Consider the following 27,240-nt stretch of genomic DNA (forward strand, 5'->3'; position numbering starts at 1 on the left):
CCAGAGACAGAGGGGAGAACAGAAAAGGCAGATTTATTGAAATACCTTGCAAGGGAGATGTCTGCACATAAAGGATTTGAGGCTCCCTTTTATAACCTGTTTTTGTGGGCTTTTCCTGACTGGAAGAGTCAGTTTGGGCCACTTAGTGCTGGGATGCCTTGTCTTGGGAGTTGGCCTTTGGCACAGAATGAGCCCTCGCCCTGCTTCTGCATTCATGGTCAAAATGACCAGTCTTATGGCCTGGTTCCCATAGCAACCTTATCAATTCCCTTTATCTATTCCAGTCCCCCAAAGCTCCTGCTGGGCAAGGAGTGGGGGCTTAGCTTTTAACCTTGTTACCTGACAATCAGATGTTTGTCTTGCCTTACACCTAGTTTTTTCAGACAGAAAGGCTATTTCTGGTAATAATCCCTATTCTGGGTAACAACCCCAATTTTCATCTTTCGAGGTAGTTAAGGGATTAGTTAAAATTTCTCAGGAGACTGCCAGGGCCTCCACTGACTTCATCTTGAAATTAGCCACATGCCAAAGTGGTGTGTCATGGGCGGTACTATTCTTAATATCTTGGGGAGGTCTTACCCTTAAGATTAATGGAACAGAATAGAGAACCCACAAGTTAACCTATATATATGAGGACAATTGATGTTTATAATGGTAGGAAGGCAAGGAAGAAAGGAACAACTGAATATATTCATATGCAAAAGTGAGGCTGGATCTATTAGGTTGTCAGAAAAATCATGACACATTTTTGCATAGAAAACAGAAAAAATATGTCATGACTTTACCAACAAGCCTACATAAGCATATAAAAATTAACTCAAAATGGATCTAAGATCAACATGTAGAACCAAAAGCTATAAAACCATAGAACAAAGTCTTAGAGACCTTGGGTTACCGTAACAAATAAGCACATGAATAGGTGATCAATATCATTAATCATTAAGGAAACTCAAAACCACAATGACACTAGCAACCATTAGGATGGTTAAAAATGAACAGACAACCATACCAAGGATTGGTCATTTGTGAGGGTGGAAGGGTACTGGAATTTCTCCTATATTGCTGGTAAGGATGTAAAATGGTACAACCATTTTAAAAAGCATTTTGGCAGTTTCCTAACAGTTATAAACATACAACTACCCATATGATCTAGCCATGCCATTCTAGGTATCTATCCAAGAAAAGCAGAAGCATATATACAAAGCATATATACAAACTCCATACATATATACAAAGCATATATACAAAGCATACATACAAACTCCATACAAAGAGTTGCATGTGTAAGTTCAAGGCAACTTCATTGGTAATAGTCAAAAACTGGAAACAGAGCCTCCCCTAGTGGCACAGCGGTTGAGGGCTGGTCTGTGAAGCTGCCCACAGCCTCTGAAGCGCCCATTCCATCTCCGGCTGCTGGCTAGGGTCCCGCATGGCGTGCAGACCTCTCCTGCCGCGCCTGCTGCTCCCCTCAGCAGTGTACTTCGTCAGTCTGCCTGTTCTGTTCCCCGCTCTGGCTCTGGTGAAATCTCTCACCCTCCCGCGAGCTTCTGACTGTACCCAGTGCTTGTATAAATAAATAAATCTTAAAAAAAAAACAAACAACTGGAAACAACCCCAACGCCCATGAGAAATTGTGGCATATCCATACAATGTAATATTATAAGATTTTACTTAGTCCATAAAAAGGAAGAAACTCGATCCATGCAAGGACATGGGTGAACCTAAGTAATTATGCTGAGTGAAAGAAAGCAGACTCAAAAATACACACTGTATAATTTCCATTTACATAAAATTCTAGGAAATGTAATCTTTAGTGCGTGGAAGCAGATCAACGGTTGTCTGACAAGGGAGGACACTTTTAGGAGTGATGGATATGTTCACGATGGATATGTTCACGATGATATGTCTGCACAGGGGCATATGTCCAAAGACATCAAACTGTACACTTTAAATATGGATTTTACTGGATGTCAATATCTCCACAAAGTATTTTTGAAAAAGTCAGTCTCGCGCCAGAGTCACAGCGTTGTAAGTGGTTGTAAGCGGCGGTGCAGGATCCGGCTCAGCAGCCTTGTTTCGGAGCCTGAGCACACCTGAGCCCTGATGTCCAGGTAACAAAGGCCAGGAGGAAAGTGCCGGAAGGGAACGGACGAACGGACGGAGCCGGCTGCCCCGGCCGAGTTAATGATTATGGGTGGGCGGCCCCTCCCGGGTGCACGCACCGCCCCCCTGCACCCAAGCGCTGCCCCGCCCGACGGCCGCCCATTGCGCCGCGAGCCGTGAGGCCTCTCCGCCGCCACCTGCTGCGGGTCCGCGTCCGCGCCGCGTCCAGACATGGTGAGGGGGGGCAGGCGCTGCTGCGATCCCCGCAGCTCCATTAGGAGCCGGCGCGCGGGCGGGGCGGAGAGGAAGGGGCCGGCGCTGGGTCTCTGCGGGGCCGACAGCCAGGAACCGGTGGGGTGGCCCAGTGGGGGCGGGGAGGTTCTCTTCCAGCCCCTAGACGATCTGCCTCACCCCGATCTCGGAGAGTCGGGGGTCTCCGCCCCGCTCCACCCTCCCGGTGGTGTCCTAGAACTGAGGTCGGGGGCAGGGAGGTGGCAGATGGGGGACTGGCGAGGCGGGAGCCCAGGCCTGCCCCTGGCTGCCAGGCCGGTGCCCCCTTAGTGCAAATCTGAGGGCGGGGCCTAGTGACCTCCCTGGGCGGAGGTGGGCGGGGCAGCCCGGTGAGCCCGTGCTGGTTCTGGTCTCCCTGGGGTGGGGGTAGGGGGGTCGCCAGTTTGTGAGTGTGTAAAAGCGGGGAGATTCCATCCGCATCCTCCTCTGTGTGTCTGTGCTGACCTGCCTTGCACTTATGGGCACAGGGCTGGCGAAGGCCTCTGTACTCCCAGTGCCTACCCCCACCTCCCAGTGCGCCCCTGGCACTTAAGTCAAGGCTAATGCTCAAGATGGGGAGCTGATTGCTCAGGACCTACCCCGCGGGAAGGTCTCAAGCCCTGTGGTTAGCTGTGCTTCAAGGAGGCAGTCTAGAGGCGGGGAGCTTTACCTAACAGCCTGTTTCAGGCTCCAAAGCAGTGGAACAGTAGGGCCTGTGATGACACCTGGTAGGGGGGGGCAGAGGCTGTTTTGATGGCTGCAGTGGGTGGGAAGGGTGGTGGGGAGTGAGGCTGATGGTGAGGTGCTCTGTGGCTTCAGAGATGCAGGGCATGGGTAATCAGTAACTCCTCTGCACCCTCCCCCAGAGGCTAAGGCCCGTCCAGGCCTGACTTGTGATTTACTAAGCAAACAAGCCCCTGCCCCCTCTCTAATTCCATCTCTAAAGGGCTTGTCAGTTAGTTCAGCCCCAGGCTGTGAGACTTGGGGGATTCCAGACTCTTAAGTCTTCTTTGGGGAGGTGAGAGGATCTCCTAGGAGCTCACTAGTACCCACCTACTCCTTTCGGAACCAGAGAATTAAACAGGTGGTTTCTGATGCCTTGGCTGACATCTGGTCATCCTGTTGCCTGGAAACAGGGACCAGGCTTATCAGCTGCTGAGAAAGGGCCTTTCTGAAATGAAGCCAGGCTGAGCACCAGATACAGATCTCTACTGCGTTTCCAAGGCCTGGAGAGAAGCCGGACCAAGCCAGATCAGTCCAGAGACAACTTGTGTTTTCAAAAGGGAAAAAAGGATGAGGACTGAGGGCTCTGCAATGCTTTTCCAATCCCACCCAAACCAGCCAGGCCTATCTCAGCCTCCTTGCCTGTCTCAGGCCAGGCCTATCTAAGCCTCTTCTGAAAATGCAAATGGTGTTCCCTTAATAAGAAGCAATGGTGTTTACTCGTGTCCCATTGGCTCCTCTTGCTGCTCTGTCCCGTGGAAGTTCTCGTCCTCTTTTGCCCTGACCCAAGAGAGATGTGCACCAGGCCTGCTGGCCCATGTTGGCAGAACAGGTGCTTCACCCAGTCCCATTGACTCCACCCAAGGCTCCCCATCTTTGACCTACCTCATACACACTAAATTAACCCCCTTACATTTTCTTCCCAGACCTTACTGATTTCATTTTTAATTGAGCACGCTCGAGTTTCTGCCGTTGGCTGGCTCTGTTTGAGAAGCCTAGGCTCTGGAATCCCTTAAACGCCTAGACCTGGATCCTCCTAGAGGATGCAGCTGCCCTTCGTACCATCTGCTCTGTAATGTGCCTATGTGAGGTGCTTGAGGTAAACAGGACGGGCACTAGGTTTACCAACTGCCCAAGTTATTTCCTCTTTGGGGATTGAGCTTGGTGGTCCTGTCTTCCCAAGTGGACAGAAAAGGTGGGAAAATCTGAGTAACCTAGGCCAGACGGATGGGAACCAGAGGCTGCAGGGGGCGTGTGCAGCACCCACAGGGAGGTAGTGCCGTGGTTGCCAACTGCAGTGTAGCTGAGAGTCGCCTGGACATGTTGAGCACCATTTCCTCCGCCCAGCTGGCTGAAGGGATGCAGGCTTAGACCCACTGTCTGTGCTCTCACTGACTGGGGGCGGGGTGAGGGGATGAGGTGGGAGGTGGGGGGAGGTCCACTTCCCCTCTCTAGGCCTCAGTTTCCTCTTAAATACACCTGACATGGGTACCAGTAGGGGCATGGGGTGGCCTGGATCTCCCCATAATAGAAAAAGGAAATTGGCCAGCCAGCGGTTCTCTTTCTGAAAGGTTGTGTTGTAATACAGACGTATCTGGGCTTGAATTTGCTTTTATTCCCTTGTTAAGAGACCTCTCTCTTTTTTTTTTTTTTTTTTTGGTGGGGGGAGGGCTGTGTAATGCTTTGGCAGGGGGCAGGGGTGGCGGGAGTGTTTCTCAGTCCCAGTGACTTTTCTTACACCTCAGAATCTGTTCTAAGTGGAGTATCAAGCCTAAGAACCTATCAGATCGGAGCCAGGGCCCTACCTCCCAGTCCATCGCTTTAGACCAGCTGCCCTTTGCATCCCCAGAGTAGCCAGAGGAGTCTGGCTAACTGCCCCCAAAGGTCAGGGCCCTCTCTTTTGTCCTGTAAAAAGAAATGCCCTTAGGCCTCTGGTTTTTTGATGTTGTTGTTTGTTTTCTTCCTTTTGCAGGCTGGCAAAGCACACAGGCTAAGTGCTGAAGAGAGGGACCAGCTGCTGCCAAACTTGAGGGCTGTGGGGTGGAATGAGCTGGAAGGCCGAGATGCCATCTTCAAGCAGTTCCATTTCAAAGACTTCAACAGGGTACAGCACCAGGGCTGATGGGTCACACTCCAGAACTGGCCTCTCTCTTCGAGTCCTCATGCCAAGGCTCAGACACGACACTACCTGTTTCTGGGAAAGTGTCATCCTGGGGGATTGGAGAGTGGGGAGGCGGGTCTTGGGCTCCCCGTGCCTGGGGTTTTCCCAGACTATCCTCAGAGGAGATAGTTCAGGGTGGAAAGAGGGGCACATGAAGACATTGTAGTAAACAGCCAGAATTGGGCAGGACAGAAATGCAAACCGCCCTGGCATTCCCACCTTGTTAGTGATTCCAGTAACAAGACTCTTCCTGCTACAAGACCACCTGCAGCCACAGAACCCGTGGCAGGATTCCAGGGGCAGTGATTAGAGCTAGAGAGGTCTCCTTACAGGGAGCTAGCCCACCCTTATGTCTCTACACATACACTGGCCTTTAAAAAGGCGCCCAGCCATGTGTCTCTCAGAACACTGACCTGGGTCTCATTTCACTAAATAGGCTTTTGGCTTCATGACGAGAGTGGCGCTGCAGGCTGAGAAACTGGACCACCACCCTGAATGGTTTAACGTGTACAACAAGGTGAGTGAGGTGGGCTTGCTGTGCTTGGCCTGTGTGAGTTCTGAAAACTCCAGTTTGTTCGGAAGACCCTTTTCTGGGATCTGCCTCCGGCCCTTATTCACCCAAAGGCTGACTAGCTACTTGCTGCCCCTGACCAGTTCACCCCCTTCCATAAGCCACATAAACACCCCTGGAAAATACTGTCTCATTAAAAGACTGGTGAGATCACTTATGGTCAAAGGAGACACTAAAAGGCCAACCCAAAGGAAGGAAAGTCTGTGGGAATTAGGCATCCTTGTTAATAGCGCTAAATGGCCTCAATCGTTTTGGAGGCATGAAGAAAGAAAAAGTAATAAATCTGAACTAAGGATACCCATGCACAGCAAACAGATCAGACTGTTTGCTTAATGAATGGAAACAGATTAAGTGCCTGCCGTTTGCCAAGAGCAGTGCTGGGCTCTTTATGAAAACATTAAAACGAAGAGACTATCTGGAAAAGGGTAGCACTTCGGAGCCAAAGTTGGTCATTGGTCTTGTGAGCTTTCAGATTGCTCTTGATATTTGGGTATCTCATTTTCAGCCTTCAGCTGAAGTCACCACTACTTGTGGAGACTAGTAGAAGGCAGACATGTCAGGAGCCTTAGTGTGGCCAGGCCAGTGCCCAGGGACTCCCTCCTGTTTTTAGGTAAGCTCGTGGGATCAGCTGGCCCCGAATCTCTGGTTTTGTTTCAGGTCCACATCACCCTGAGCACCCATGAGTGTGCAGGCCTGTCAGAACGGGACATAAACCTGGCCAGCTTCATCGAACAAGTAGCAGTGACCATGACCTAGACCTGCCCTTTGAATTCTTCAGGGGAAGGGGTGACTGAACTGGGAATCCAAAAAGGGAACTCGGGAGCCCAAGGATCTAGCTGCACTCAGAACTGTCATGTTGACCCTGTGGCCTCTGCTTAGGGTGAGTCCTTGCTGTGGAAAGAGAAGCCAGCATCTCTGCCAACACCAGGACCATAGACCTTCGTCCCCCACACCGTTCTCTTCATCCTTGGGGCTCTGTTACATGTACACTAATTTGAGTAAGATCTTCCCTTTTATAACTTCCAAGCAGTAATTTTCTTTCTGGCCGTATCTTGATCTTTTCCTGTTTCATTTCTCAAGAAGCTGAGTAGAGCTGTGTTCTAAGATTGATAAAGTCTCATCGTAGAAAACAGGACCCTAAGTCAACCCCATCCAGTAGTAACAGAAACACATGCTTTCATGCCTCAAATAAAAAGTATTGTTTCACTTGGCCTCAGGCTCTAGAATCTTTTTCCAAGGTCAATCCAAAGTGAAGCCAGTGGGCATTTAAAGCACTTACTCTGCGCAAGACACTATTCAAAGCCCTGGGGGAAGAGGAGCCCAGGCCACTCTGCCTTGGGGTTGTTCATGATCTTCTAGGGGACTTCAACAGGAAAACAGTTAACGATTACTGGGCAGGGTGAATTAAGTCAATGCCAGATGCAAGAAGTCAGCTAAGGGAACATGAAGCAATGAACTAACTCTGGAGGCTTCATCTGAGATGTACCTGGAAGTACTGAATAGGATTCTTGAGGCAGAGGTGCCTGAGGGAGCCCCTGAGCAAACATAAAGGTAGAAGGCACCCGTCCTACAGGCCGGCTGGGGCCTCATTTTCTTCCTGGCCTCTAACATCTGACGGGGAGATTTCTAATCTTGATAGTTTCTACAGTTTCTTAGAAACTTAGCTGAAGACCCAAGGCTCACCTGCTTTTACTCTCTCTGGGAGAAAACGAAAGCCAGAGCTAAGGAGTAACAGGTTATTTATTATCCAAGCAGTTAAGGAGTTGATCTGCAGGTGGTCTGACCAGGAACTCTCTACGGCAGAATGTCCCCCCGGATGTCTGTGAGAAGAGACACAGAGCAGTCTCCTCTCCCCTATGTGCAGGGCTGTCACTTCACACAAGCCATTATGCAAGAGGCTGGGAAGCCATTCTCCAGATGGGTTCTCATCTTGTACCCCTAACCTGAAGCTGCCTGGGTCCCAAGGCATAATGACTTCAAGCTATAAATGCAGGGTCACCTGGAGCAGGCAATTTAGCATTACCATGCCCCAGTTATCCTGGATGAGTTGGTCCTGCAGCAGCACCAGAAAAATAAAATTGGTGCTTGAGAAAATAAGCATATTATTGGGTAAGATGGGACTACAGGACCTCCTTCCCAGCCTCTAGGATGGTAAGGACTCTTGGCACCTATGTTAATAGCAAGCTCTCAGCACAGTTCAGACAGTGGCCCTCCGTCTGCTCCACTGCTGACTAGATGATTCTAAGTGTACTTTGACCTGATGACCGGCTTAGGATTAGGGGACAGAAGCCACCAAACATGGAGTTGTGGACTAGTATTATGTCACCTTTCTGCCTCTGCTTATTCGCAAGGACCAAAGGTGAAAAAAACACCAATCAAGCGGACACTACAGTTGTAGGAAGCACCTTTATGTGGGACACAGATTCAGGTAACTTTTTTTAACAAACATTTATTCTAATGTTAATGCAAATAATTGAAAATAAAGGGACAGATGCTTAGGAGAGATTATGATTTAAAAAAAAAAGGCAGGAAAAAGTAAAACTCAAGAAAAGGCTTCCGAATACCTGACTTTTGCTTACCCGTGGTAGAGCTAGTGGTTGTCAAAATCTGTCTTCGTTATTACTTCTGTTACTACTGGTTCTAATTAACAACAGCTCTTTGCTACCAAGGACCCACAGAGAATGTTTATAACTGTAAGAAGATATAAGCATCCAGACATCCAGGCCTAACCAAGTATAGGCCAGCCCCTCTCTCTGTAGTGTAGCATTCACCCCAAAGTAAGTAGAGGCCCAGGGATCTGAGTCATTTAGCAGAAAACTATTGCAAAGGTGGTATGCCTCAGCTTGATCCTGGTAAAGTCTGAATGGGCTGAAAGACAGTGAAAAGCAGGGTCACCTCAATGACAGCCTTCGAAACCCTAATATAACCCTTTGGAACGACTTCTCAGTTATGATGGCGCAAGAAGCTCAGTTACGTTGGCACAGACAACCGGAGCAGTTCTAGCAGCTCCCAAACCAAACACAGGGCTGCAAGTCAGTGTCCTTCGCTAAGAGAGAGCCAAGTACCCAGCTGGCTGGAGACCATCCCAGATGGCTTAATGCATCATGAAGGTATAAGCAGAAGTGGATGACGAAAATGACGGAAATATAAGGCAGTGCCCAGGCCCTGAGTCACTGAAAGACCTGAGCTCTAGACCACCTTAAAACAGGTATGATCACCATTCCCGCGCCGCGCGCCGCCCCCCCCCCCCCCACTACCTATGAAAGTGTTTCCAGCTGACAGGATTGCTGTTCCCTGCCTGGGTCTATTGGCCTTGGTATCAGCGTCACACACAACCGTTCCACCAAAAGGGGGCGCGCTCTCATCAGTAGCCAGGTCAAGAGCTCCTGCCACCCCCTCCTGGGATCTCCCTGTGCCCAAATAAATGAATGCAACCATTCAAGACGATTAACATTTGGGATATTTTATTACTTAATTTTTTAAAAGAGATTATTGCTGCAATGAGGAAGGGTTACTAAGAAAGAGAGGGGAGGTTAAAGACAAAAGATTTAAGAGGCAAGTACCATTTTCCAAGTATAAAACTGGTAATATTAAAAGTGACATGGCAGTATTTTCACACAACTACTTCTACTGCACAAACAACAGTACAGTTTTCGCAGAAGCCAAAATGACATCTGCCAGCAACATGATATTAAGACATTCCTCCGCCTCTTCCAGACTAGGTGTTACTACATGCACAGATACACACAGAATGCAAAGCCCGCAAGTACTGGATCAAACTAAGGCTTGTGATCATAAATGAAAGTGGCAACAGTAGGTCCCTTTGAAATACACCATCACCCCTGGCAACAACGTGGTCACAGCACAGAGGAAGGTCCCAAGGAGACACTGGAAACAACAGCACAATCTGTAGGGCACGTGCAGCGCCACTTTAGAAGCTGACAAATCAGTGGTGCCTGCCAGAGCATCTGCCCTGCACTGCCACCAACTTAAGAACGCACTGGGGACCCAAGAGACGTCACGCACAGCTCCCACCACAGCTTCTCTTTCAGGAGGTACCCACCAGTTTAGCAACTGAAGGGATTGTGACTCCCATGTCCAAAAGATGTCAGACAGACAGACACACACACACATACACCGGACTTTTGGAACCCACGATAGGCAGGAAGAGACATACCTACACACACACACACACGCACACCCCCAAACCAGCCCCACAATGATGGCTAGCTAGTCACAGTTACTATGCAGGAAGTACAGTGCTACAGAACACTTCAGACAAAAAGCCTGGGGGAAAGTCAGTGAGCCTGGCTCTCTGGCCAGCATTCCCAGCAGAGGCGAGAGGACACTAGCCTGAGGAGGCTGAATATTCAGGAGTCCCTGAGAAGGGCAATGGAACAGAGGAAAGTTTCTCCTGACTTATCCTAAGTACTCCTCTACCCAAAGAAAAGCCTCAAAGACTGATTACTTCCTCTAGGGTCTGTCAGGAATAGCCCCCACTGCTCACGGCTGAAGAGAAAGGCACACGATATGTTGTCATCAGACAGGAGGGGTGAGGGCCCATGCAGGGGAGGAGGAAGTGGGTGCAGGGTCTGGTCCTCTCCCTGCACCACCCTGAGCAACTAGTCTTAGGAAGGAATCCCAAGCCCGAGTCCACAAACAACACTTGCCATCATGTTTTCCTATTCCAAAAAGCTTATCTCATCTTAGCCAGGCTGAAAAGCATCTTGTACCTGAGGCTAAGTTGCCATAGTACCTTTGGGAGCTGAATAAAGGGGGGAAAGGCAGGAAGGACACACTAATGGAGAGAGAAAAGTGTCCTTGCCTTGGGGGCGCTCTCATGCCTCCGTGCACCCACTTAGGGTAAGCCAAAGCAACTTGTGAAGGTGCTTTTGAGCTGTTTCTTCAAGCAAAACATTCTCATACATGATGCCTTAAAGCAACAGAGGGCAGGACGATCACCAGCACCCTTGTGACATGCATCTGAAGTCAGGTGCTCATCCTACTCTGATCCTCAGCAAAGTGTAGAAAACAGTCTGGCTTCTGAGCACCAGCAGGCATACTCAGATCATGCCATTTCAGAGAGACAGCCCTGGACCAGAAAGTCCTAGATTCTCGGGAAACCACACCCTCTTCCTAGTCCAAGAAACAAGAACAAATCAATGGGTCAACCTTTCAAACAACAATCTCCAAAAATGATGGCACCCGAGTGCCAAATAGGACTGCCAGCACAGAGGAGGACCAAGGGGCCGCTCCCAAGTTTCCTTGTCGATGGGGCCTGCAAACTGGGAATAGCCTGGTGATGTGTGTCCTGGAAAAACAAATTCTAATAAAAGTGACTCTAAGAGGGCCAACTAACCTACTCAAAGAGGACAGCTGAAAAGGCCTCCTGTTTAGAGTATGGCTAACACCCACTGGGGGACATCTGTTACCTAAATGCTTCCCATCTGACTAGCCAATCTGCCTGAAATAACAAAGAAAACCTTCTAGCTCATAAACTGTACCCCAGCTTCCCTAAGGAATCAGGACAGGTCAGAGTTGCCACACAATGATTAAGTGGTAGTTGAAAGCTAGAGAGGTTAGAGAAGGAAATGGTTATAATAACTCCTAGGGTAACATTTATAACAAGGGCAAAATAATTATGTAATGGAATTTTGGGGGGATCTTCACATTAAAAACCATAAAAGGATGATGAAAGGAGGAACAAGAATCCTGAGGATCAAGCTGTCGCATGGTCTGTTTCATTGTGCTCTATGGAGCAAGACCATGTTGAAAATGTGCGTGGCCTGTTCCATACCCCGAGAATCTTCTGGAGGCCAGAAGTGCCATGGGGCTAGAAAGGGTCTGGGCTCAGCGGGGTTTTGGAGAACCATTCATTTGGCTGCCCTGAGTTACAGCATCTGTGCTGAAAAGGCTGTCCAAGAAGACCGAGCTCAATTCTGCCACCAGGTTCCTGTCGACGGTTGCCTGGGCCATGCCGTAGATCGCACCCTGCAGAGCAGCCCAAGAATCCGTATTAGTGACAAGGGGTACAGGAACAAAGATACAGCTGTGGCACTGCCCTCCTCATCCCTCCATCCTTGCTTTCCATGTGCCCTTCTCTCCCTCACTCCATTTCCATGCCAAGCACCATTCCTTCAGAAAAACGTCTGGCATAGTAAAATTTTCATAGGCACTTCCCAGTCTGCCTTTCTGCCCAAAGGAAACAGCCTATGGAATTTACTCTAGAAAATTCCAGAGAATACAGCTTTACTGCCTTTGCTGTGTCAAAATTTTCTTCTCCAATAGACACTACCACCATATGCCTTTGTACTTAGCATTTTCAAATTTATAAGGTGCTTTAGATATAGTCTATCTCATTTGAGCCTAAAAAACTCTGGGTATCAGTGAGACGCAGATATCTGGCTGCAATTAATAAATAAAGAAAGAGGTCTGTGGATTAGGGATTTGTGGATTAGGCAGGAACAGACTCAAGGTCATCTAATTCTTTCAAACCACCCACCTAAACTTCCACAAGAAGAAAAACCCCAAGTGTCCCTACCATTCCTGTGGTCTTTGCTTTAGGATTTTTCATGATCTGAGTGACAGACTCCCGGACGTCCTTTAGGAACTGGACGGCTACTCGCTTCCGGGTGTGTACTAGCGTGACGCAGAAATGAATACTAAAAGAGAATAAGGAGACAAAGATGAACCTTGGAAAAAGAGAAAAATGTTCTAAAATAAAGCAGCCCCCAATATAGGAATGTTTTGATTGCTTCTACATGCTATTTGTGACAAGTATTAGTTGTGATTCCTAGTCCTAGGAATCAAGGTCTCAGATACATGCTTGTCAAGCACGGGGTAGCATGAGGGCTTCTCATCATCATCAAGCACCACCCTGACAGAATGGCTGTTCTGCCCCACCCCTCCCCTCAAAAACTGTCAACTGCTATTCCTTCGACCATGTGACCACCAATGGGACGTTCCTATCATAGATGATAAACACTCATGGGGATAGGGCATCATAGAAAGCTAAGAGAAAACCACATTAAAGGAGGCAGTAGCAGGACTGAATTACTAGAAGTCCTTCAGAAGGTTTTGAGCTAAGTATTACTCAGGTAATGAGTCGGTATGTGGCTGTAGACAAAGATGGATCAGAGTATAGAGCCTAGAAAGATTTGGGGTACCAGGGTGAGGGGGTTCTCATGGCCATCCACTGGTCTTAAGAGGCAACCTAACTGCCAGGGTTTTAAAGCTGTCTTCGTTTCGATATTGAATAGCACCACGTGCTAGGCTCTAGCAAAGCCAGCTCTATGTCCCAGGTCACCTTCCAACCCCAGTTCTTCAAAAGTCATGAAGCAAAGGACAGCAAAGAACTTCTTCAAGCTTACCTGGGTGGGAACTGCAACTGGTTCAAGAACCAGCCTTTAGCAGTCATCAGGTTAGATAGTCGATAGATGTCAAAATCACGGGAGCCCAGGGCAATGACTGATACCTGAGGGTTCCCGAAAACAAAGATGCCCTTGACAGTTTCCAGTCTTAAAAAGGGAACAAAAAAGGAAATTTAGCCACATATATTCCTCAGGTCATCATTTTAATCAACCAATATCTCCCTTATGACACAAACTAACCTTTCGGAGCTTTAGATTTTCCGCTTCTAAAATAAGGTGGCTAGACAGAAATCAGCAATTCCTAAATATTCAAAGGGCCAAATTGCATTTAGAGCCAATGAAACAGAATCACCAACTCCTAACCTGTCTGCCCAACTCCCGTATTAAGACATGGCCCCAAAGGCATCTGAGGCATAAAAGATGTACTTTAAAAAATACCCTGAAAAAAATCCCTCCATGTCTACAGTTTTAAAGTCATATATGCAAGGCCTAAAGCATGAAATGGTACCGCGTTTCTTAACAGATGGGTATATGAGAACCATATGCAGGCCTTTTCCAAATGAAACAGAACTTACTGACTGCTTTCATTCACCCTCAATGTTCTGAATAAGCCTCCCCAGTCTCTCCCCAGACAGAGAGAGACTGGCACATAATACATAACAGATGTTAGACATAGTATGCAGTCTAGTTCAAGTCTCAGACTAAACCCAGATTTTATCACACACGCCCCTTTTGCCCCAACCCCCAACCCTTTATCTCCAGTTCTTTTATTATTCCAGTGATTCTCCAAGTGTGATTCCTATACCAGCAGCATCAATACCTAATCAGAACTTCCTAGTAATACAAACACTCAGACTCCTATAAAGATCTACCAAATCAGAATTCTAAGAGTGGGGCTCGGCAATCTGCATTTTAACTAGCCCCTCTAGGTGACTCAGATACGTGCTCAAGCTTGAGAACCACTGTCTTCACCACTAAACTGTACATGAATAGTTGGTAAGAGCTGCCAATTGTTCAGACAATCCTGGAAACAAGACGGGCTACAGATGAAGCCCCAATTTGACCCTCCAACTCATAGCAGAGCAAGAAAGCATATCTTTCCAGGTTAGTACCAGACCCCTAAGCTGATGTCTAAACCCATGGTCTCTAAAAGGACAGCAAATGGGGTTGGAATTCTGGGAGTGTGGCCAGACCTCGAGCCCACCAGCATACAAGGAAGATACAAGGCAGAACACCAATCTTCCACACATACATACTCTGACTTGAGGTAGCGAGTAGTTCTGATGATCTGTCTGGTTGCATCAACATATCCACTCTCACCCATGTGCATCAGGGCAGCCCAACAAGCTGCACTGATGCCACCAGGCCGAGAGCCTGCGATGGTTGGGGAAGCATAGATGCCACCCTGCCAATCTGTAGCAACGAAGAACTGATAGCTCCTGTACTTCTTGTCACTGTATAACAGCACTGAAGAGCCTTTGGGGGCGTAGCCATACTGAGGGGGAGAAGAAGCACACAGGTGAGTGCACAGTTCTGTACAGCAGACCTGTCCCAGGACTCTCATATCATGGAGATTTCTCCTTGTCATGTTGGTTTCTCTAATAATACATTTCCCACTCACATTAAAGAATTCAAACTTAGAATGTTAAATGGCAGGGCCTCCCCGGTGGCGCAGCGGTTGAGCGCTGGGCTGCGAGGCTGCCTGCAGCCTCTGCAGCACCAGTTCGATCCCCGGCCACCAGCAAGGGTCCCACATGGCATGCAGACCTCTCCTGCCGCGCCTGCTGCTTCCCCCAGCAGTGTACTTCGTCAGTCTGCCTGTTCTGCTGCTCGCTCTGGCTCTGGTGAATTCTCTCACCCTCCCGCACTTCTGACTGTACCCAGTGCTTGTCCAAATAAATAAATAAATAAATATTTAAAAAAAAAAAGAATGTTAAATGGCAGAGGAAACTTAAGGGATAGCGTTTAAAAACTCTATTTTAGGGATGAGAAAAGTTAACGGGTGTACTTTCTCTCCCTCACCCAGCATGTGGTTTTCCTTCTTTAAAACTTCTCTAGAGTGGCATGTCAGGATGGAAGCAAAGATAACCACTGAAAGCCAGGAGTGGATGGAATTCAAGTGACTTGACTCCCTTCCCACCCTTTTCGCTTCATATTGTACTTGCTTTCTGAGAACATTATGGTACTTAGAATCTAGCAGCAAATTAATCCAGCTTTAAAATAAACTCAGTACTTGTTTCCTTATAGAAAATGTGCCCTCCTACTTAACTCTCACTAAAACTGACATGGAAAGGACTGCAATCCTTGAACCAAACAAGGGCGGAGGGTAAGAAAAGCAGCACAGGAGATCCATGGACAGCAAAGCAAATATCAGCCCTGACTGAAGATTCGATACTGCTCCTTTAGAATTTGAAAAACAGGTCTTTACTAGAATTTACTAGACTCCAGTTAAAAACCAGCTCTGAAAGTGCAACCACAGAGCACATGTCCCTGAGGCTGCAACTGCTTCTCTCTCATCTGGAGATAGGTGATCAGAATCCTACTGATCTGGCAGGCACAGGCATTTCAAACATTACAAGCCAAACATTCCTGAATAAGTTCTTCCCTCTTTTCCAAAGGACTGCTGCCAACACACTGCTGTCACTGAGATGCTGGAGCCCCAGGAGTGGCTGCATTAACATCCTCTTAGAAATCCAGCATCAACCTTTCTTCTACTGCCCCACCCTCCTGCCCCAACGAATGTCAAGGCTTCACAGGACTTTTCTGTAAGGGTCACTACACTAGCATGTCTTGGTTATATACAGTCAGTGGACAGAGAAATGCTCTTCACCATGTGACTGACACAAAGGGAACATATTCCTTTTCACTATTGCTTGTCCTCTCTATCACTATACCTTGTCACCTGAATCAATGGCCTGGTAAGAGCAAAAAGCCAGATTTAATTTTATATTTTGTTATATTCACGGGAAAGGTTAATATTTTATCCAATTTATTTTGTTGAAATTAATCAAAAATAATTGTCTACTCTGATTAGATATTTGGTCTCTTCCCAAGCTTACCTTGTGAGTATCAGCTGAAATGCTGGTCACACCTTTGACTCGGAAATCAAATGGGTATTCCAATGGGTATCCTGCTTTCTCCATAAAGACGATGAGGAAGCCCCCCAGACAAGCATCCACGTGAAGAGGTATTTTGTATTTGACAGCCAGCTAGTTTCAAAAAACAAAAACCTCACGAGAATTTCATTTATAGCCCCTAACAGCCCTATAACAAAAATTTTGCAAAACCTGGGTGGAAGGACAAGGCCATCGTGGACAGGTTTTTCATGTTTTAAAAAACTGGCTGTTTTTGACATTCCTAATAAAGGGTGATTTTTCCAATGCCTTTAGCTTTCAAAATAATTCATCTGAGGGCCTCCCAGGTGGCGCAGCGGTTGAGCGCTGGGTTGCGAAGCTGCCGGCGACCTCTGCGGCGCCGGTTCGATCCCCAGCTGTTCCCCGGCCACCGGAGGAGGGTCCCACATGGTGTGCAGACCTCTCCTGCCGCCCGCTGCTCCCCTCAGCAGTGTACTTCGGTCCTTCTGCCTGCTCTGCTCCCTGCTCTGACTCTGGTGAATTCTCTCACCCTCCCGTGCTTCTGACTGTACCCAGTGCATGTATAAACAAAACAAACAAACAAACAAACAAACTAAATAAATAAAAAAAAAATGCCTCTATAAAAAAAAAAAAATTCATCTGAAATGTGATGTCTATTTGTATTTAAGTAAGCAGGGTCTCCAACTCACTGTAAAATCAAGCAAGAAACGAGCAGCACTCTGATTTAGGTTGCCTCTGGAGGGAGGAAAGGTCCTGCTTTAGGAACTGCAGGTGGGAAGAATTAGGGTGCACTGCAGGGTGACACGCTGAATACCAACCCTACTAGCAAGTAAGGAAATGCAGATGATTTCCTCATCTGAATTGGAATATCAGTACTATTTCAGAACATCCAATTTAAACAAAGACTTCTTCCTGTAGTATTACACCTCCATGGTAGAAGCTAGTAACTTTCAGAGGCTCCAAACACAGCTGCGGGGCTTACCACAGGGCTGATGAGAGCTATTCATCACTACTGTGCTCAACTCTAAACTCAGAATTGCTTCTATTTGACAAATACTGCACCACTAGATTCTATTTTAAAAATCTCAATTTGTCTACCCAACAGCCCATCTCTCACGTACCTTGGCCACTTCAGGGACAGGATCTAATACACCATGAGGAAACTGGGGGACAGAACAGACGAGCATCGCAGTATTCCTGGAGATCGCTCTTCTCATTGCCTAGGGTTTTAAAGTTTCAAGGAAAGTGAGAAGCCACATTACAGTTACTCTCTCCCCCTATGAGGGTAATCCAGGCTACCAGCTAGCCTTCTGGTTGTACTTGTGCCCCTTCTTATCCTGTCCAGACTGGGAGAATACTGACCCATCAGGGGGACAGAACACAAACAAGGCTTGATGGGTGAGGAAACATCATCTGACAATACAGCACAGTAAGAAAACAAACACACTGAAACCCCCAGGCAAGATGACTGGAGATAAAAATATTCGGCTAAAAGCCAAAGGTGGGGCCTCCCAGGTGGCACAAGGGGTTAAGGCGCAACCTATGAAGCTATCTGCAGCCACTGCAGCACGAGTTCAATCCCCGGCCAGGGAGCAATCCACATGGCACAGCAGACCTCTCCTGTCTTGCCCGCTGCTCTCTTCAGCAGTGTATTTCAGTCAATCTGTCTGTTCTGTTCCCTACGCTGTCTCTGGTGAATCCTCTCACACCCCCACACCTCTGGCTTGTACCCCAGTTCTTGTATGCATAAATAAATAAATCTTTAAAAAAAATAAATAAATAAAAGCCAAAGGTGAATCCCAGCCCCACCTACTTGCAATAAAAACCTTGAGGAAGCTACTTCCCTTCACCAGGTCTGTGCCCTCAACTGTGAACTTCAATACTAATGGCCTCCATCCTCCAGAGGCTGTCATAGGATCAAATGCAGTTTTGACATCACTCTGAAAACTGGAAAGGTTTATGCAAGGCATAAAAGTATCCACGCTTTTATGAACAAAAAAATCCTGCTTTTTGTGACAACATGGATGAAGCTGGACATCATTATGGTAAGCTAAATATGCTAGGAATAGAAAGACAAATTACTGCATGATCTTCCTGATAGGTGGAATCTAACATAGTAAGAAGCACAATGTAGAATGGTGGTTGCCAGGGGCTGGAGAATGAAGGTAAAGTTGGTCAAGGAGTACCAAGTTTCAGTTATACAAGATGAGTATGTTCTGGAGATCGAACGCATAGCCACGTGACATTACTTATCCAATACTTCATTGTATACCTGAAATCTGCTTGGATGATAGTCTTAAGTATTCTAACCATGAAAAGAAAAAAGAAAGAAGGAAAATGGTAATCATGTGAGGTGATGGATATGTTAAGTAGCTAGATCACAGGGGTCATTTCACAGGGGTGGAGGGGAGGAGGTGGGGTAGGGGAGTGTGTAGCAAAACATTGAGCTGTATACCTTAAATATGTTTTTTTGTCAATAATTAATATCAGTTAATACCTCAATAAAGATGGGGAGGGAGATAATGCTAGTAAGATACATAAATCTGAAAAAGTACTATAATGGCATTGGTACTAATTAAGGTCAATCAAAACCACAATGAGAATCTTAGAGCAAGTTAGTCCATCAGTGTTTTACAAACAGAAAAGAGCAAATGATAGTACTGAAGCAAAAGCCAGATCCAGAAGTCTCAAGTTAGGGACTAGGTCATCTTCCTGTTAGAAGTCATGAATCTATGAAAGAACTGAAGCTGCAATCAATCACTACTCTCAGTGGCAGTTCATTCAGTTCTGACTGCTACAATCGAAGGCATTTCCACCTTATCTGCAGGTTACACCAGAAAAAAACCTATTCAATCAGGAGCATTTCCTGGTCCTCCTCATCCCAGGCAGACAATGGCCCCTCAGAGAAACTCACCCGAACATCCACCTCCATCATTTTGTTCAGTGGAACTCGTATAATCTTCATCCCAAAATAACTGGCTGCTTTGTCAAATGCAGCATGGGCACTTTGAGGGGCCACACTAAATGACAGGGAAGAAAATCATGAAATTCAGATCAAAATAGGGTTTGAGAGAGCATGGTTAGCAGCTAACTGATGTCACTAGAGTAAACTTACTATTTTTTCTCAAATTTTACGAAGCTTATACTGCTTCTTAAGCATGAACAAAAAGAGGTGAACTAATTTTCTATAGAATCCTTCTCACTCTTTCTACTATTTAGAAAATCATTTTGGCAAGAGGAAGAACTCAAAAGTAGGCCCACATGGAGGAATCTAAAGCACAAATTAGGGCTGACAGGCAAAGATAAGAGAGAGGGATTTTGGATCAGATCAATATGAAGCAGAGCCTGCTAATGTCTGGCTATCCAAAGACGGTGCCTCAGTGGGAAGCAAACTCCTGCCACAGCGCATGTTCAAGTGGAAAATGTGAGACTGCTTGACAGGGATGTTACAGCAGCAGTCAGTGATCAGTGGTCTCCTCCATCTCTGAAAGACCACGATCCACATTTTTCCTACACTCTTGGAAGCAGCATTTCAAACGGTATTGAAAAAAGGAAACCTAGCCATACTTAAGTTTCTGCTTTCAGACTCTCCTCAGTTACTCCACTTTTGCAATTAAACCTGCTTCCTTAAGGGAGAAAAATGAATTAATGAGTATCAAACACCAAAGAGAGTAAGTACCAAGCACTGAAGATTTATGAAGATTATTAAGGAAGATATCAGCCTGATTTATTCTCTTAGGCTAAATATGAATCACAGCATGAAATCATGTGCAAGAAAATCTTTAGTCAGTGACACTTGTGGGAAAAAACATTAAACTAAAAGATGTGGTAAAAATACACTGGACAAGGAGACAGTGTAGAGGAAAAAACTGCAACCAAATATTAAAATTATGTCTATGGCAATATAGGTAAATCTCAGAAGATTTTTATAATTTTCCTTCTTGGGCTGAATTTCCTTAGAGAGCACCCTGAGTCAGTCTCTACACTTACATAACATTCACTGAACTAAGAGAAGCAGAGAACTTTCCTTACACTCCAGATAATTTACAATAAATAGCACGAAGTTCAAAGATGTAGTCTTTGAATTACACTTTTAAAAATAAGTATTTCATTCTTACTCTCAGTATAGAAGTACATGTTTTTAAACTTAGGGGGCTGGGAAAGGGAATAATGTTCAAAAATCAACTCCTCCACTGAGGATTTGGCTGAATGAAGGATAAGGGTCAAGGGCACAGGACTGAAAGAAAGCAGATTGGAGCTGCCAGAGGAAGAGAAGCAGAAAATAGATTTTCAGGCTGTTTCACATAGCAGTATTTCAAACAGACAAATCTCAAAAAGGAAAAAAAAAAACCAGCCAGATATACATACATTTCTGGAGTTTTGATCCCATTGTCTATAGCAAGGTCCCGATAAGCTTTGCAGGCCATCAGTATACTCTCTGTCCCCCCAGAGGTCACCTGTAATAAAGAAGTGATGCCATCTGTAGAGCAGAGCTAGGAACAGCTATCAGTGTGTACTTCCTGCCCTAGTTTTTTTGGTGCCTGATGCAGGAACAGGTAAGGTCTTGTATGCATGGTACAGAGCAGACACAGTTGTATCTTCCAAAGAAAAATTTGATTTTGTTGGCTAAACTCAATCTTGATTTGGGAGAAGAGTAAAATCCACTACGTAAGAATGCGCAGAAGTTCTACATTGTATGGACAAACATACATCTGTTCAGATCTGTGCACAATCCATCAACCTTTCCATATTCGTTTGTCCAACTGCACATAGGAGAGGGAATTTTGACATCCAAAAGCACCAGAATGTATATCTGACTTTGAAATTTTAATGCCCACTGAAGAATGTACAATTATAAATCTAGTGACTTATGCAATACATTAGAAGCTCAAGAAACATTCAGACACACCAAAGAGAACTTGTGGTTTTGACAAATTTGAAAGTAGAAGCCTCTGCTTAGAATTTTGTTATCTTACCTGAAACAAAGCAAAATCCTAATGTTCTGAAATGAATAAAAATGTTTTCCTTAAGTTAGGCCTAGCCCCTCTAAAGCAGGTGGATTTGTTTTACCAGAGTTGAAATAAAAAGACTCAGAGATTATTTCATGCCTTCTGTTTTCCTCACTGGATTATATACTCATGAAGGGGAGGCCAATATTGAATAGACCCTTGATTAACATTTCTTAATGCTTCATTTGACTCCCAGTAAACCATGACCAACACACACAACACAGCACATCAGACCCATCTGTCTATCTTTTGGTAACATCCAAGAGTGAATAATTTCAAAATGAACAGGGCAGGGAAAAAGCCGAAGCAATGAGCTAGGTGGTTATTGTCTTAGAATCATCATTTCCGAAGATTCATATAATCTTAGTTTTGTTTTTTTTTTTTTATTTTACAGTTTGAGCCCCTGAGACTAACGTGATTCAGCCATGAGCATCTGTTGATACTAAGTAAAACTATCTACATCTTCAACTTAGTATAGCTTAATATGAGAAGGAAAAAAGAGAGGGTGACTGTTGATATTTCCTAATAACCACATATAAGATAAAAATACCATTTAATACAGAAGTTTGAAGGTTATTAGCCTAGTAATTTTTGGATTCAGGAAGTCTGAAGCATGTGATCACCATCCACAAAGTAATGCCTGGAACTTGGGCACAGGTCACTTGTGTGTAGCCTCTGCATTTCAATGCTAGAGAAGACAAATGCTTACAGCTGAGGTCATCTCTGCAAATCATCTGCATTTCCTGTGAGCCAGCATGAAACCTCAGAATGTCACATGGGGAGTCAAACCAGTTGTGAAGAAATTTAGGAGAGGACCAGCAAAGTCAAAGTCTGCAGTGAGTCTACCTCTTACCAAAGTCCAATAATGACATAAGCAAAAATATTTCCAAACTGCCAGTCAACCACTTCATATGTACTTTTTAGCCCACTAACTAATCAAATCAACATCACCATTTGTTACACAAACATCAGTGTACTTTTGCCTGCAAAATCAGGAACATCTAAATTCTACTTCTGATTTTTATGTCTCACCCCCAAATTCTATGTTTAAATATGCTCATAATCTCCTATTTTCCTCCATTCCCAGAAGACAGAAATTTAAATAACTACTTGTTATGGTATTCAACTTCTTCCAACGTTAATAAAAACCTTCTAATATCTGACACGTTTATCAGGAAAAAAGAGTGGAGTATGCCCTATTTGGAAAATTTTCTCTTACGTGTTGTTTGGGCCCAATGGCATCTGCACAAGCCAAAGACGTTCTCCCTGGCAACCTAATTTGAGTATATGAAGTTACTTCTCATCTATTCTAACTGAAGCAAATCAAGTTAATAAAAAGTAAAAGAGTTTAGGTTGAAGAATAAAGACTGAGAAGAGATTAAGACCTCAGTTGGAAAATAATCTAAAGACAGTCCAGCCCATTTGGCTTTGTCTTCTTGTTCTCCATCTCTGAACTCCTTTATTCTTAAGCCAACTAAATGAGACTCAATTTACAGCAAAATAATAAACTTATAAGTCAAGTAAAACAAATAGTGTAGTAAAACAATATAGTTCAACAGAATTATATGAATGGCTTAGTATGTGGGTGGTTGGGTGGATAAAAGCCAAGAATAATATACCAAAATATTTATATTTAGATGGATTAAGGGTAATTATCCCTTAATGAATTAAGGGTATTCCTTTACCCAATCTAGTAACTATATGTAGATTTATAGCATTTCAGAACAAAAAAAAACTGAAGAGAAAAAATAACTAGAAGACTATATACCAAAATGTCAATACTCTACAGACTAAAAAATTATAAGCACTATTTTAAAATTGCTGCTGCTATGGATTTTTCCAAAATAATCATATATTACATGTGTAATGTTTTTAATAAATGCTTCAATTTTAAGCTAAAAATAAATCATGGCTACCACTTGCATATTACTTACACATCCACAGGAATCTGGCCCCCCATTAAACAGGGAACAAGCTATCCTCACAATCTCTGCCTCTATCTTACGTAGTCCTGGGAAGATGTCTGGATGCAGCGGATTACTCCATGCAAAATCTCCATAAGCCTGCAAATAAATACAAGCAGATGTGAAGACAACTGCACTGTAAGGGACAAAGAATCATGTATTAAACAAGAGTCCCTAGGTAGTAGGTGCAGCTCTAGAAACTGCAAAAATGCTGTTACTTTCTCCAACCTGAAGATTAAAACACATGTGCAAACATGTGTTTGCACACATGGCTAGGATAAAAAGCACAAAGGTGGTTAAAGTACAGACTAAAACACCAAACAGCCCCAGTTTCAAGTCCCACTTTTGCCTAGCACTCCTAGCTGTCATCTTAGGTCAAGTAAGGTTAGTTTCTTCATATGCTAAAGGTAATAATTATGGTACCAATCCAGTAAGGTTCCAGCAATAAGTAAACAATATAATGTATGCAGGGCACCTAAAAGAGTATATGGCGCAAAACAGCCATGTTGTAAGTATGGCACCAGTTGCATGTACATGATGGTAAAGGGCATTAAAGAGAAGATGATGAACAACTTGAGAGGTCTGGAGGTATCCGCTGAGGGGAGAACCTTGAGACATGATCAGGGATTCATCATTTACAACAGCTGGTGTGAAGAAGGGACAGGAAAGCCACATTATAAGAGTATGGTGTGCTCAGTAAAGAGAAGGCATGGGAAAGTTACAGGAGTGGCTGAGCAAAATAGGTGGGAGTTGTTCATGAAGGACTTGCATTTTCTGTTACAAAAGCAGCTTGTATTTTGTCCCACAGACAGAGGGAAGCCATTAGAGGATTTTTAAGCAAAGAAGTAAAATCAAGATATAGCTGTAATATTCAGTGAAGTGTGAGCAGTTTCATAGTTATAATATCAAACTTGAAGGTCTAGGGACTATCCGTCCAATGCTAATTTTATGTGACAAAGTGGGATTTTAAAAATAAATCTGATTGGAAATTAAGAAAGCTAAAGGTAACTCTAAAGTCAACAACAAAATGAGAATTATCTGAATCATGAGGAGTACTGCTTATTCTCAGATCATTTGATTTGAGAATTAAGTGAGTGGAATCATTTTCACTGGTATAGAAAATTAAGCCCAACTTTCCATCCTTTGTCTTTTCTTATCAAACAGACTATGATGTCTTATTAACAATCTCAAAAGATGGAACCTCTCCAAGTTACCTGCCTTCTGCACAGGGAAACATAAATAATGTACTTATGGATTGAAGATATCTTTGACAATATTATACATATTCACCTGTGTCTAGGTAAAGAGATCATTCTTTTTTTTTATAAGAAAATAATTTTTTTTAATTTTATTTTTATATTTCCCATACAATTGCAACCCCCTTATTTTGACCCCAATCCCTCCTTTCCCTGCCCTCCTCCCCCATAGTGTGTCTCTGGTTCATAGTTGTTTGTTGATTTTGATTTTTTCTTTCTTATATTTTTTCTTTCTTTTCTTATTCTTTTTCCTGGTCCCTTATTTAGGTTTTCTAGATTCCTGCTATGAATGAGACCATCCTCTATTTTTCTTTTTCTTTCTGGCTTATTTCGCTGAGCATGATCCCTTCCAGCTCCATCCATGTTGCTGCAAATTGCATGTATTTATCTTTTTTGAATGCTGAATAATATTCCATGGTGTATATGTACCACATCTTCTTGATCCAGTCATCTATTTTTGGGCATTTGGGTTGTTTCCAAAACTTAGCTATTGTGTAAATAGTGGTGCTATAAACATAGGGGTGCAGGTGCTCTTTGGAATTAATGTTTCTGTGTCCTTTGGGTAAATACCTAGGAGGGAATTATTGGATCATATGGAAGCTCTATCTTCAGTAGGTTGAGGAATCTCCACACAGCTCTCATAGTGGTTGGAGCAGTTTGCACTCCCACCAGCAGTGCAGGAGAATTCCTTTTTCTCCACATCCTCGCCAACATTTGTTGTTGCTAGTTTTTTTAATATGTGCCATTCTCACTGGTGTGAGATGGTAAGGAGATCACTTCTTAACTTCTTTAATTTTAACAATAAACTTTCCTTAAATCATTTTTTTAATTACAAAAGAAAAAAAATGAGGTAATATAAACTGGCAGAGACCACACACCCTCCCTTAGAATACTGGGCATTCACCTTCACAAGGAGTTCGGTGAGCTGCTCTTCCCCACTGTAGACGGCTCCAGAGGCTCTCCCATCTTGCCACACACCATCTGCAGAGAAAGTTAAGTCAATGAGTCAGTAAGCAGGAATCTTTGGGAAGAACAAGTTTTAATAAAGAAGCCCCTCTGGGGAAAAAAGAGAAAAAAAAAAAAAAACCACTTAAGTGGACATTCAAGACAGTCATTATACTGAATCAAGAAAGAATTCCAATAAAGAACTATCACCAAATCATGATGAAAGATTATCAACAACAGTGTGGAAAAGTTATTAACAGCATCTACTACAGTGTCCTCATTCCCACCTGCCTTGTAGTAGCAGAAAAACTTTCCTCTATTTATAAACTCACTTTCTATTCTCTGAGCCTGAATTTTTTCGGCAATCGTTTCCTCCCTCTCACCCTGGGAACTGTTATGAACAGAGTTAGCAGAAAGAAGCAAGACAAAAGTGTGAAATTTGAGTTTATTATCATCAGAGTTGGAGCCAAGGGAACAAATCCCGAACTAAACAAACCATGCTGAGACAAGGACCCCTGAGCCTCAGGGGTCCTTCAGATGAGCTTAGAAATCCATAGAATTAGCCACCTGCTTCCAGCAACTTATGCTGTAGCATAAGGATCAGGAACACTGTCAACACTGGGATAAAGTTCAGAGGGAAGCTTCCTGACATCCACTTCCTGTCTACATTATAGCAACAAATCTGCTGATATGGGTGTCTGAGATCCTTTGCTACTGAAAGTAGGCATGTTACAGAAAAACACTAACATAAAGTATCTACAGCTCCAATGAGAGAGCAAAGTACTGAGCAGTGACTACCCAGAGAAACCCCTCAATCTCACCCTGCGTTAAGCTCTGCTACCAGTCTGATTTTCCCTCTTTCCTTGGAGGACACTGCTCTGTACCAAGAATGTCTTCAGATCAGAGGTCATTAGCCCTTTAAAAACAGGGCCCATGGTTTCACTTACTGTTCTTTTACTGGTGTTACAGAGTATAACAATAGATAGGGACTTAAAAAGTGGAAGGGAAGGAAATATGGGCAGCAAATAATCACCATAATCATGAAAATCTTTAATATACAGGTGTCAGGGTGCTAATCCCTGCTTTACGTCACCAATAAATCCTGGACAGGATCCAATATAAAAAACTCAATACCTGTCAATTAGAAATTTAAAATGCATTTGTTTTGAAATGCCATGTGTTACCCTGTATTGAATCCTAGAAAAGAAAAAAGGCATTTATAGAAAAACTTATGAAGAATTTGTAGCTTAAGATTGTACTGTATAATGTTAATTTTTCAGTTTTTTTTTTTTTTAAGATTTATTTTATGCATGTAAGAGCTGGGGTACAGGCCAGAGGTGTGGGGGGGTGAGAGGATTCATCAGAGACAGAGTGGGGAACAGAATAGGCAGACCAAAGTATACTGCTGAGGGGAGCAGCAGGCAAGTCAGGAGAGGTCTGCTGCGCCATAATTTTTCAGTTTGACAAACATACCATAATTATTTTAGAGGTTAACATCAGGAAAAGGCGGGTGAGGGGCAGAGCAGAAATCTGAATTGTCTTTGCAAATTTTTTATATCTCTAAAATTATGCCAAACCAAAAATTATTTTTTAAAAATATTTATAATATGATCTTAATCTGTAATAAATTATATTAAAGTTATATTTAACATTTATTCAGGACTTACTAAATGACAGGAGTTCTACATTTACATGTATGCTCTCAATCTCGATCATCATCCTTTCAGATAAGCACTATTATTATTATGGTTAACTTCATTAATAGGTTATTGG

At 44.2% G+C, this 27,240-nt stretch overlaps 2 protein-coding genes across 7 annotated transcripts in view; one reads left to right on the forward strand and one right to left on the reverse strand.

The window, feature by feature from the left end:
• The first annotated feature begins 2,280 nt into the window (after window positions 1-2,280).
• PCBD1 (pterin-4 alpha-carbinolamine dehydratase 1) lies at window positions 2,281-7,189 on the forward strand. 2 transcript variants are annotated; one of them, XM_037497191.2, is made up of 4 exons: window positions 2,281-2,337; window positions 5,069-5,200; window positions 5,694-5,774; window positions 6,486-7,188. In XM_037497191.2, the coding sequence occupies exons 1-4, from the start codon at window positions 2,335-2,337 to the stop codon at window positions 6,582-6,584; spliced, it is 315 nt and encodes a 104-aa protein (XP_037353088.1). In that variant the 5' UTR covers window positions 2,281-2,334; the 3' UTR covers window positions 6,585-7,188. The 2 variants fall into 2 exon arrangements, with proteins under 2 accessions (XP_037353088.1, XP_054546433.1); XM_054690458.1 differs by lacking the exon at window positions 2,281-2,337 and adding an exon at window positions 4,145-4,195 and having other exon boundaries at window positions 6,486-7,189.
• Window positions 7,190-9,102: 1,913 nt separating this feature from the next.
• SGPL1 (sphingosine-1-phosphate lyase 1) overlaps window positions 9,103-27,240 on the reverse strand; it is a 72,317-nt gene continuing 54,179 nt past the window's right edge. For all 5 annotated transcript variants that reach the window (XM_054690775.1, XM_054690776.1, XM_054690777.1 and 2 more), the window contains 10 exons: window positions 25,427-25,503; window positions 23,237-23,365; window positions 20,662-20,750; window positions 19,208-19,313; window positions 17,415-17,513; window positions 16,258-16,407; window positions 14,455-14,693; window positions 13,199-13,345; window positions 12,370-12,490; window positions 9,103-11,819 (listed from right to left, as the gene is read on the reverse strand). In XM_054690775.1, the coding sequence (XP_054546750.1) occupies window positions 11,679-11,819; window positions 12,370-12,490; window positions 13,199-13,345; window positions 14,455-14,693; window positions 16,258-16,407; window positions 17,415-17,513; window positions 19,208-19,313; window positions 20,662-20,750; window positions 23,237-23,365; window positions 25,427-25,503 (1,298 nt within the window). In that variant the 3' untranslated portion in view covers window positions 9,103-11,678. The remainder of the gene's footprint in view (window positions 11,820-12,369; window positions 12,491-13,198; window positions 13,346-14,454; window positions 14,694-16,257; window positions 16,408-17,414; window positions 17,514-19,207; window positions 19,314-20,661; window positions 20,751-23,236; window positions 23,366-25,426; window positions 25,504-27,240) is intronic.

This window comes from Talpa occidentalis, unplaced genomic scaffold, assembly GCF_014898055.3.
Source record: "Talpa occidentalis isolate TD23 unplaced genomic scaffold, MPIMG_talOcc4v2.1 talOcc4.8, whole genome shotgun sequence".
NCBI classification, from domain to species: Eukaryota; Metazoa; Chordata; class Mammalia; order Eulipotyphla; family Talpidae; genus Talpa; species Talpa occidentalis.

Coding starts and splice junctions, on each gene's coding strand:
- PCBD1 (XM_054690458.1), top strand. CDS start 4,172: ATGTGCCTATGTGAGGTGCTTGAG. Junction 4,196..5,068: donor GCCTATGTGAGGTGCTTGAG/GTAAACAGGACG, acceptor TTCCTTTTGCAG/GCTGGCAAAGCACACAGGCT. Junction 5,201..5,693: donor ATTTCAAAGACTTCAACAGG/GTACAGCACCAG, acceptor TTCACTAAATAG/GCTTTTGGCTTCATGACGAG.